At 38.7% G+C, this 12,089-nt stretch overlaps 1 protein-coding gene across 1 annotated transcript; it reads right to left on the reverse strand.

Moving 5' to 3' along the window:
- Positions 1 to 370: 370 nt before the first annotated feature.
- On the reverse strand, positions 371 to 7,810 carry LOC6651733 (malpicyclin synthetase). Its single transcript, XM_047012708.1, has 7 exons — positions 7,756 to 7,810; positions 2,437 to 3,558; positions 2,211 to 2,378; positions 1,371 to 2,142; positions 1,209 to 1,299; positions 963 to 1,138; positions 371 to 895 (listed from the first exon to the last, which is right to left on the reverse strand). Exons 2-7 carry the CDS (start codon positions 3,533 to 3,535, stop codon positions 571 to 573), a joined length of 2,631 nt encoding a protein of 876 aa, XP_046868664.1. The 5' UTR covers positions 3,536 to 3,558; positions 7,756 to 7,810; the 3' UTR covers positions 371 to 570.
- Positions 7,811 to 12,089: the final 4,279 nt, after the last annotated feature.

The raw sequence follows: 12,089 nt of genomic DNA on the forward strand, positions 1-12,089 counted from the left end.
AATTTTTGTTTCAAATGATGAGCGAAAAAAAAAAAAACTAAAATATATAAGGTCTCCTCCTGCTTAATATTGTAGAATATTTAAAAATTATTCAATATTTTTTCTTGGTCTGGCCAAAATCTAGGACTAACTAACTTGAAATGTTTGAACCTTTAAGTTGAATGATGGATGGCTTGATTGGAATTTCAAAAAAAAAGTGACTTGTTTCAACTTTCCCAAATAAAGTAAGAAAACGCAATTTGCCATTTGATTATTCTTGGGAGAGACAATTAAGAATTGAAATGGAATTTCCAGGCATAATAACAACTTTACAACTTTGTCATTGCCGAGGGTCAAGTAAGCGCCAATCGAAAGAAAAAAAAAAGGAATGTTAATTGTCGATTGTTGATTGTTTAATTGCATCGAAAGCGAAAGCTTACAACTAGTCAACATATGGTTTTAGAAATTTATAGTTTATAGTTATACTATAGTTAAACTATGCCTAAGTTTAATACTATGGGAAATATAATAATACGTGTGGTGCGTGATAAATTCGCTATTCAATTTGTCGATCTGTTGATCTCTCCCACTTCACTTGGCCACTTCCTTCCAATGGACAATGGCGCGCTGATCGTCGGGCGCATCTCCAAATGGTCGACTGCCATCGGAATAAACATATTCATTGACCTGATAATTGAGAAGCGTCTTGTAGTGATACACCTCGGCCAATTGCTGTGTCAGAGGGCTGGTGTTGGTAGTGAAGATGCCGGTGAATTGTTTCTCGCGTGCCACACGCAAAACCTCATGCTCCATGAAATGCATGCAAGCAATATTCTCACGGGGATTCAGTTTCTCGGATGTGCCCATCATAAACGAATGAAGGATTTGATTGAGACCCTTGGGCAAATAGTTGTCTCTGTTGAAAAACGAAGCGGATTAGTTGCAAGCATCTGTATATAATAGAATCTCTAGCTAGTAGTTACCTAATTGGTCCTTCACAGAATTCTAGAAACTCAAAGACAATTAACAACTTGGATTTGATATCTACTTCGGGTTCAGCGCGAGCATCGAAATTCAAAGCGGTGCCAATAATGCCACCCGTATTGCGGTCATAGATCACAAAGCTTAGTTCCCGCTCCACCAGAACAGTCCAGATATCCTGTTTTGGGTGAGATATGTATATAGATTTAACTTAAAGTTAAGATGATGCTTAGAAAAGTCAAGCTTACATTGAGTATATCACTGTAATCACTGCGAAGTACGCCCGGTTTTAGCCACTGCTCCAAGTCGGCCTTGTTGTAGAAACTATCCACAATGATGCTATTATGGTCATAAGTAAATTGTTATTATAGATTTTGTAAACTTGGGCAATTAGGCCATCAGCCACTTACTCAATTACAGCCTGTCGATGCTCCAAACGCAATGGCACTGCCTCCATTTTCAAATGTGGGCAGGCATTGAGGGATTCTTCTTCCAGGTCCACTGCATCATGATTGGCTGCCATTTTTTCAATAATCTCGCCCAGATTCTTGGCCGCAATGAACTCGGATATGCCAATGTTGTAGCCCTTCTCGCGCAGCAGAGTCACCGTGAAAATGGAATTCAACGAGTTGCCGCCCAACTCATAGAAATTGCTGTGCGGAGCCAGGGTGGTACGTGTGGACCGGCCAATTACGCCACCCACAGTCTCAAAGAGATCCCGGGCCGTTAGCTTCAACTCCTCGGGCACTTGAGAGTAGTCGAAATCTAGCACAATACTGGAATCGCCTTCATTGTTGTTTGCCGTCTCGTAAGTCTTCAGCAGAGACTGGCGATCGACTTTGCCATTTACCAGCAATGGCACATGCTCCACAATGATTACCTGTGGAGTCATATAGTCGGCCAGCTTGTCCTTGAGACGGCCCTCCAACTGCAGCTCTGTGACCACCGGGCTGTCATCGCGTAGCTTGACAAAGGCCAAAATGGCCTGATCCACATGACCGGCATGGTAGCATAGAACAATGGCCTTCTCCACCAGTGGAAGTTCGGCCACATTCTTCTCCACCTCCGATAAGTCAACACGATGTCCACGTATTTTTACTTGCGAATCTGTGCGTCCTTCGTACATAATATTGCCATTCTTTAGAGCTCCATAGTCTCCAGTTCGATACAAACGGGCGTATTCTGTAAAGGATAAAAAGAAAATTTGGTTGGATTTTCAACCAGAGGGGATTGAGCGGGGGCTAGCTTACTTTTCTCCACTGCAAGTGGATTCTCAAGGAAGCGCTCTGGGTCACGTCCATTAACATAGCCAGCAGCCAGATTCAAGCCCGAGGCAAAGATTTCACCAATTTCCCCATTCTTAACCGGACGATAGTCCGAGTCAAGCAGATAGATGACAGTATTGGATACAGGAATGCCTACAGAGAGACGATTAAATAAGTAAATCATTAAGTTTTTGAGATCCAATTAACCCACCAATAGGCACATTGTCGTAGAGACTTAATTGCTTCTTGCTCTCGCAGGCAAAGTAGGTCACATCGCCCATAACTTCGGTGGATCCATAGAAATTGTATAGTTTATGAACACCTTCATCGAAGTAGTCGAAGAAACTGCTGGCCAAGGGCACGGCTAGAGGTTCACCAGAGCAGACCCAAATCTGTAGATTGTACAGTAGCTTCTGAGCCGCTCCACCGCCCTCCATTTTCAAATACATGAGAAGAGAACGCAGCAATGTGGGCACCAGAACCAGACGCCTGATCTTGTATTTCTCCAGCAGAGCAACCAAACGCTGGGGATCCTTGGTAACAGCTTTGGGCACCACCAGAATGGCCAGACCACACATCAGGGGACCCCACAGTTCGGCAATCGAGTCCACAAAAGTCAGAGCTGTCTTGAAGACACTCACTGTCTCATTGCTGGTATAGGGGAATGTTGCCCACTGCCATTGCAAGCGATTCAATATGTTCTCGTGTGGCAAACGCACGCCCTTGGGCACTCCAGTGCTGCCAGAGGTGTACAGGACAATGGCAATGTGATCATTGCCACCGCGCAGCATCTCCTCGGACAAAAGATTGGCGCCGCTCAACTGTAGGGATTTGGCATAGAGCTCGGTCATTGACAATGTGGGTGTGCCCTGGAAGCGATTGCAATCGATGTCATCGTCGCGCACCACCAAAGTGGGACGTGCCTCCAATAGAATGTGATGGATGCGATTGGCTGGAAAACTGGGATCAATGGGCAAATAGGCTCCTCCAGCCTTCCAAATGGCCAATAGAGTAGTGACCAAACCCTCTGAAGGCTGCATGCAAACGGCCACAATGAAGTCGCCATCGCTATTGGGTTGCAGAAATCGTCCATGGGTCTCGGCCACCAAGAGACGAGCGGCTCGATTTGCCCGCTCGTTCATTTGGCGATAGCTGCTCTGACTGGGAGCCATTCCCGAACCCCCCTGGGAGATTAATGCCGCCTTGTCGGCATGTCGCAATTGCTGCTCCTCAAATATGCGATGCAGCGCTCTGGGCGCAAAATCCTGCTGTTGACCCTTAACAATCGATAGCTGTGGCAATGAACCCATATCGAAGACTGATATCTCTTATTCTGCAATGTGAAGAGCGGGGGGGAATAAAGTTAGTTAGCCCAGCTCGTAACTGTCTTTTATGATGCAATTCAAATTATGATTAGAATGTGTAAATTATATCATAGCTTTGTATTGGCATGCACTCAACCCTATAATTAGCATAGTCAACTAGTCTGTCGATCGACTAACAAACTAATTAATTTTATTTATTTGCTTTAATTACTGCTTCCAGTGGGCAATTGAAAAGTAATTGCCCACATATGGGATGGATTTCCTACCATCGAAGAACTTGAGAAAAAAAAAGATAAGTACAAAAAAAAATTTGCATTATTATTATGTGTGTATTTTATGTACGAGTAAATCCAGTTTTCTTTTTTTTTTTGTCTAAGCCTAAACTAAAACTAAATGACCGTTTTGGTATGCGGAATGCAACTTGGCAAATATTGCCATTAAAATAATTCAATAAACCAAGCCCAGCTCTGTCCTATTTCACGTGCGTTCAGATGGAATCGCTTAAGTTGTTTGCATGTGTGTGTGTGTGTGTGTGTGTGGAAGTGTTTGTGTTTGGAGGTCTTTAAAAGAGTTGCTCTAGCTAACCAACTAACTAACCATAGTATAGACGGCAAACCGGCCAGCCGGTCAGCCTATTGCTCATTTTCGTTTGGCATGTCATAAAACTCAGTTAATTGTAAGTACAAAATGTCATTGAGCCAACAACTTCTGGTCTCTGTCTCTGACTCTGGTCTGGCTCCAATGTCAAGACACACACACGCACACACAAAGACAAACAAGCGACCATCTAGTTGGAAGAGACTGATGGCAATTAACTTGTTAATTTTATGTTAATCCTTGCTTTAATTTAGCCTAAAGCTTTCGCTTCATATAGAAAAAAAAAACTATAAACACCCTTGCCAAAGTGAATTATTTAGTTCCAGTTCCGTGTCTTTTCTTTTTTTTTGTTTTGTGTAATTCTTTTTTCCTGACTGGAAGTGGAAGTAGATTACTTGAAGGTGGCTCTCAAATGGCGTCAAACAAGTTAAAATTGTATTGCGCAATTTTTTTTTGTAGCTAAATAATTGTTTGCACAGGTTTCTTGTTGGTTGGCCAAACTTCTGGTTTGACATACATTTTCTTGGCAGCCGTCTAAATCAAAAATTATTTATATTTACGGGGCGTATACGTAACGAAGCGTAACTAAAACTAAAAGAACCCAAATTCAAAAACCGTAGCCAAAAGGCAATGGCAATGGAAAAAAATCAAAATCAAATAGGCATAAGCCTAAGCATTTGCTGTAAACTCAAGTGCCTAGAACATTTCCCAAGCGCATATTACGTATGCGCCGTGTGAGTCCAATTAGTTGGTTCATTTCGATGTATGTAATAGATGTTATATCTGCATACAATGCATGATTGCTGAAGTGTTTGTTTGTTCCACATCTCTGCTGGTGCTGCTGTTGCTGCTGCTGCTGGTCGATGTGTGTGTGTGTTTGTGTGTGTGTGTGTGTCCATTGTCCATTGTCAGTTTCATTCTTGAGCTCGTTTATTCTTTGGCTTTTCACATCATCGATTTAATGCATCCGCACAGCACAGGCAAACGGCTTCTGTTCAACTCCGTTGCTTCTGTTGATGAGGTGAAATCTATGTAAGCCTCTAAACTATTATTACTTGTTGTTTCCTTTTATTTTTTTCGTCTTTTAGATATTGTTTTCTGCTGTAAAGAATAAAAAAAAATTAAACCTAAAGCGCCAAGCAAGCGATTGAAAAGCATTTAAGAGCCCAAAGTGTAGTTGCTCTGCTGTTGCTGTTGTTGTTGCTTTTTTTATTTTTCGTTCAAGGTTAGATATTTGTTTCATAGTTTTCAGTGAGTCTTGTGGCTTGGCTTTTGAGAAAATCGTTCCATAATTATCAGCTTGCCATGTAATTTGTAATTTACATAATTATTGATTGCGTTCTGGCTGGGTGTTAGATTGTCTAGCAACCTCAAACAACTGAAATCAAAATAGTTGGGCACTAACTTGGCCTAAAGAAGGTCGGTCATTGCACGTTCTCTCTCTCTGTCTCTCTTTGTCTGACTGTTTCACTAAGGCAGTTGGTCAAAAAATAAATAAATTTGATAGTGTTTTTTGTTATTTTTTGTTGTTGTTTAACTAATTAAAATTGTAGTCTACTCTGGTCTGTCATAAGGTTATGAGAGACTCACTTGTTTTGCCTGCCCGCCTGTCACTGATTTGCTTAATTGAGTCAAAAAGGCATCTAATTTAAGCCAGAGCTGGGCGCACTGCATCCATATGGGGGAGAATCTCTTGTCTGTGGGATTTTTTCTGTTTTATGCTTTATCTCTGTGCTCTTGTGTTCTTTGTCATTTCCGATTGTGAGTCAATTGGCGATGACAAGTTTGCTTTTTCAAAAAAAAAGAAAAAAACCACACACTCTACATACAACTATAAAAAATTCTACATAAGTCGAGCTTTACGTCAATGAAAGCATCTGGCTATATACATAACTAATAATTCACATGTCCATTAAATAGATAAGCTGTTGTGTAAATGCAAATTGTTGGCACTCGCACAAAGTTCTCAAATCAGTTAAGCTTGTATTACAAATATTAAGTATACGCACGTGTACGTGCATAGGTAAATATATGTATCTACATAATACTTAACATAATTAATAGCTGGTCAAGTATGGTAAATGAGTCAATTGCAATTAAATATCAATCAATAGGTGGCGGAATACATATCGTATTAAGTGGATTCTGATACCATCAACATAATAAATCTCCAAACTGTAAAAGTCATTGGGAGTCAGAGAATGGCTTGAGAATGATTGGGAAAGCGGAAGCTATTCAGCCATTCACCTTGAGACTTGAAATTGAAAGGATAATTTTCAGTTGTGTAAGTAAATAAGTAAGTATAATTGCTAGCTCACTACTCATTAGTGGCAACTTAAGACAAATTAAATGTCAATTGTTACCAACATTCATTATGCTGTTTGTTTGCTTGACTAACAAGCCAACAAGAGTTTTGTCAAGTGCGAAATTAATCATTTTACTCCAAACAAAATATTATGGTTGCTGTCTTGGCTAAATATGTAAGCATTGGCAAATCGTTTTAACCTCAATATGAAGTAGATTGGTTTTTCCATACGTTGATTCATTTCTTACCAACGCTAGGAATGCATTTGTAAGCGGCAAGTCGGGGGGAAAATATTCGAGAGAGAGCTCTGGACTTGAGAAAAGAACTTCACGAACTCGTTATGCCACCTAAGTCAATCCATACTCCCTTTAAGAACTCTGAAACCGGAGAAAAGAAGTTCTCAAACTCGTTATGCCACTTCTTCTAAATAAATAATAGTATAAAAATCTCTTGCTGATAGAAGGAATAGTAAACATATTTAAATTTTCTATCATTGCCAAGGCAAATGCTCAAGAGTATAATTAATTCGTTGTATTAAATACAATCTGAACAAGTGTTTAATGTCTTGTTATATTTTAGTACGTTGCTAATTAAAATAAATTTCCTTAGGCAATTGTGTGATTTTTGTATATTTTTATGAGCCTACCTTGCCTTGATTTGTTTTGCCTTTGTCATAAAATCGCGCGAAAAAAAAACAAATTGCAAATTCGGATGCAGTCGGGCAGGTTTTCAATTTTTATGAAGCTAATTACAAAAAGGAATTGAATATAATTTTTTTTTCTCATTATTGTGCACACATTCACTTCCTGAATAGCAGCAAAATTTCAATCTGGGTTGATATTTATTCGATTTTATTTTTGGCATGAAGCTCTCAGACTAAAGTAAGACAGGCAAATTGCCTTTAATCAGTATTAATTTGCATATGTGTATGCTGTAAGACGAGGGGGCACGACTGCTTGTAATTTGGCTAATAAGAGAGGCATATACATATGTATATGATAATAACTTTTCATAGTTTTTAAATCCAACTTAATTATTTTCAATTATTATTCAATGACTTGAACTTTATTACATCAAATTATGCATATGAAATTTTGTGTGTTTTTTTTTTTTAATTTCATTATTAAGAAGTTATTCCCAGATGCAGATGATTTTCATGTAAGTTTTTTTGTTTAAACTTTAAGAAATGATGTAAGAGTTTTTTAAGTTAATCGTTATTAGGCATGCCAAGTTAATTTGCATTGTGGTGGGAGCTAATTGTAACTAAGTAAGGTAAGAGTAATACTAAATCAAGTATACGTACTGTTGCGATTATTTGTAAACTCTTTGCAATGGCAAATAATATTTTGTAGCACTTTTGTTTCAACTATTATTTAATTTTATTTATTTTCTGGTTTTCTTTAGTCTGTTTTCCGTTTAACACTAAGCACGTTTTATTTAATTTAGTCCTTTTTTCTTTTTGTTGATGTTATTTCAATAATTTTCCGTGATTAATTTTGAATTTTTTGTGTTTTCTTGACTTGTTTTGCAGGCTAATTTTTTGGCACTTTGGGGGTTTTCCACTTGAATTTGCCAAAAACTAACACAATTTTTTAACTCTGACACTAAAACACTTTAACGTACTATGTACTTGTAAACGGCGCTCGCAGACTAATCAGAATCCCAGCACTCGACTAACTTTTATATCCATCCGATCTGGGGGCCAGTCAGCCGCGCAGTCGCAGTCGCCGTCGCTGTCGCTGTCATTTCGACGAAGAAGAATGGCAGAGCAACAGCAGCAGCAGCGGTGGAAATACAGAATGACAGAGGAAAAAACTAAAACCAGTTCCTGCTCTTACAGCAGCTGTTGATTGCTGCTCCGTCGCTGCTGCTGCTGCTGCTGCAATTGCCTTCTATGTATGAGCATAAGTACTTGTATGTGTGTGTGTGTGTGTGCTTATGTGTGTATTATTAAGCATTTTGTCTCGCTGTAGTTGGTTTACCTTATTTAGTTAGTCGTTTGGTTTAACTCGCCGGCGGATTGCAAGTTCAGTGACGTAGGAAGTGAAATGAAATTCCTGCCTGTCGCACTTGTTAATTGGACTGCAAATATTGTTGCGGGAGTGGCCTAAGGCCTGATCCCAAATGAATGACTAGTTCTGTTTATTAGAACCATGGAAATCCCTAGACGAGAACTATATGAAAGTGACGCAGAATGCCTCATCTCATGCAGTCGCAAACTTGTATGTATATCTTTGCCTATTTCAATTAATATAGTGGGGAAACCTTTAAAGTATTAGAAACCTCTATATGTTAAGTGATAAATGGGGTTTTAAAGGATTTTCAGACTTCAAATTCTTATCTAGGCACAAGCAATCATTTCATTTAGTTTTATTAATTGAAAATATGTCTAAAAATTTTTGTGAAACTTGAAACAGAAATAAAAGACTCAATTTTTTGTTATTGCATTAGATGTACAAATTTACAAATTATAACCTTATCCAAGATTAACTGCTAAGAATCTCAAGAAAGATGATATTGATCAAGTTCAATTGGATTGTATAATAGGCCAAAAAAGACAGATCAGTTTTTAAACTTATGATTAAAGCAGTTTGTCTACATAGAGCTGTTTTGAGAATTGCCATTTTATCCCTTACAGACTTTCGTTATAGTGATAGAGAAAGAAAAAAATCTATTAGTGATAGTTATAGGGTTCTTTATAACTATAACGCAAGTCTGTTAGTGATAAAACTTGTTGTAGTATAGTAAAACTGTATGCCCAGCCAAAACTAGTTGGGGATCATAACTGATGCTTGGAATGTTTTAGCTTCCCCATGTTCAAAAGCCTCTTAAAGGTAAAGAAGTCTATCTATTTTTAATCCGATTTTTATGGACAATATCTCATTCGACTGGAAATTTAATTCACTATCTTTCATAGATCAAGTGTTGTTATACTTTAGTGTGAGTTAGTGGCGTAAAGTGACGCCAAACAGGAAGGCCAAAAAAATGCATACAAAATTGATTTTTTTAATTGGCTCCAAATTGGACTCTGGGGCCAAATTGACAATTTGTGGTATTCAGTTTATCTTAGTTTTACTAGACCTAAAACTTCTTAGAGTCAACGGCGTACAATCAATTTTACAAGTTTTGAAAATGTGTCTTAATTTTTTTGCCGGGTCCGAATTTTGGGGCTTTTTATCAAAATTCATTTTTTAAAAAAAACGTTAGAGATACGCCCACGAAATTTACAGAATATCATCTCAATAGAATGACCAATTGAACGCTATAAACGCTATTAACATATCAATACTTTTCACTTACATTAAATAACAATCGAATGAAATCAGAATCTTCTTCGGAGATATACCTCAGGAGCAGATAAGTTAAAAGCTAATTCTTTAAGTTTTATTTATTTCCCCAATGTGATAAAAAAAATATATTTGTTAATAGGTTTCTCCTAGAAAACACGCCATTATAATGAATTTCTCCTTTTTCCTACTTGTTTTTTTTTGAAAAGTTTTTTTTTTTTTTTTTTTTTTTTTTACCAATTCTTTTTATTTACAATCTGTCCTTGGACAATCAGTAAATTTGGAGATACATAAAAACATAACAGGAATAGTCGGAAATAGTTTTTGAAAAGTTGAAGTGAAGATCCGTTTGAGTGTTGAACAGTTAAGGTGTTTATATGATTCATGTATGACAACTTTAGGTGGCAACTGTCTTTGAAAGTTTTATTCACTATCAGAAATTGAAGTGGGGGCAATTTGTAGAACGTTGTTGTCAGCTGTCAATTGTGCATCTCGTTTGAAACACGATGCTAGATACTATCTGATTGGTTTTAGGTGAGAGTGAATTGTGGAATAAACAAAGTTAATAACTAATGCTAACATATTCCGATAAGTTGTTGGCATTATGCTCAGCCCACATTATAAAGGCAGTGTGAAATATTTCAGCTCTAAGCGCCTGCCTTCTTTCCAAATCAATCATTAAGTAAAATGAATACAGAATACATATTCACAACTATAAATAAAATCAGTTTTAATTAGTTTACAATTAATTAATAATGTGTAGCAGGCTTGCTCACGTAAGACGGTAGTACCTCTCTCTCATGTCTCAGAGAGAGAACATGCTCGTCTCTAAATGAGAGCGAAGTACGAGAGAGCGTCGAGTCAGTCTGGGTTGAACGAGCTTGCGAATCGGTCGTGCTAACGAGGATAAAAATCATAGATCACATTTACCTTTAATAAATATATATGTAAACAATTCAAACGAAACAGCCTATTACAATATCAGAAGTGGTCCTAACCCAAAACTATGAGTAACGCAGTTCAACTATCCGATTTCACCCTCGACCAACTAAAACAATGGCTATCAACTTTAAACATGCCAACAAACGGCTCAAGAAACGAATTAGTGCTTCGTCTGTATAGTGTGCCAGTCGAAACACGTGGTCTTGCCCCACCTGGTTGGAACGAACATGATAATTCAGAGCATAATTTAGACGACATCCAATTGATGCCTAACCCAGACCAATTAAATGAAGCGTCAATTGGCGACGCAATTCCGAGAAGCGTACAACAAGAAGCGGTAAACTCCAATTTCAACAACAACAACGATGTCGCGTTGGTTCAACAATTACTACAACAACTTCAACTGCTGATTCCTAGAATCGAGCATGGCCACGATTTGGGCAGATCTTTCCAGAATTCGGAAAACAATGGCAACGCCACTGGCAATGTTATCGATAACAACGTAGCTAATGAGAATATCGATGACAGCAGCATTCCCATCAATGGCAACGCCACAGTCGAAGCCACCAACCAATACTCTGGCAACTCAAACGGCGAATCGATGGGTATAGCTTTTTCACTGGCGAAGGAAGTATTGATGGACTTCAATGGCGAATCGTGCTCCAAAAAGTGGGTGGCTCAGCTTAAAAATATCGGTGAAGTGTATAACATAGGCAACACTCACTTACGAATGCTATTCATTTGCAAGATGAAAGGCAAGGCGCATTCATGGCTTCATTCGGAGGTTACACGTATTCGCGAGCCAGTAGCAGTACTATGCGAACAGTTAATGGCAGCTTTTGGAGAGAAGATGTCCAAGTCACAAATGCGTCGTCATTTCGAACAGCGTAATTGGAAGTTTGGCGAAAAGTTTGCAGTTTATCTGGACGACAAACTAATGTTAGCCAACAATATTAACATCGATGAAGAGGAGCTCCTTGATAAAGTTATCGAGGGTATACCTGACAAGGGATTACGCACTCAAGCACGGATCCAATGTTTCGCCAACCCTAAGCAGATGTTAGCTGCTTTCGCTGAGATACATCTAGAGGACATTCGACGCGCAGCTAAAGATGAAAACGAAACTGGCAGAGCAAACAAGCTCCAAGAGATGCGCTGTCGTAGATGTAACATTAGAGGACACCTGGTGAAGGACTGCAACAGGCCGGACCGTGTACCAGGCTCTTGTTTCATCTGTGGATCCATGGAGCATTGGGCGGCCAAATGTCCAGATAGGAAGGGCAGCCGTGAAACTAATGGACTCAACCGTACGAACCAGAGCAGCAACAATTTCGTAAGAGAATTCATTATACATTTTGTAGATTCGCCAAGTAATTCCTTTATTGCAGCGTGCCTCATAGATTCGGGG

The sequence above is a fragment of the Drosophila willistoni genome, chromosome 3R (genome assembly GCF_018902025.1).
Source record: "Drosophila willistoni isolate 14030-0811.24 chromosome 3R, UCI_dwil_1.1, whole genome shotgun sequence".
Lineage (NCBI taxonomy): Eukaryota > Metazoa > Arthropoda > Insecta > Diptera > Drosophilidae > Drosophila > Drosophila willistoni.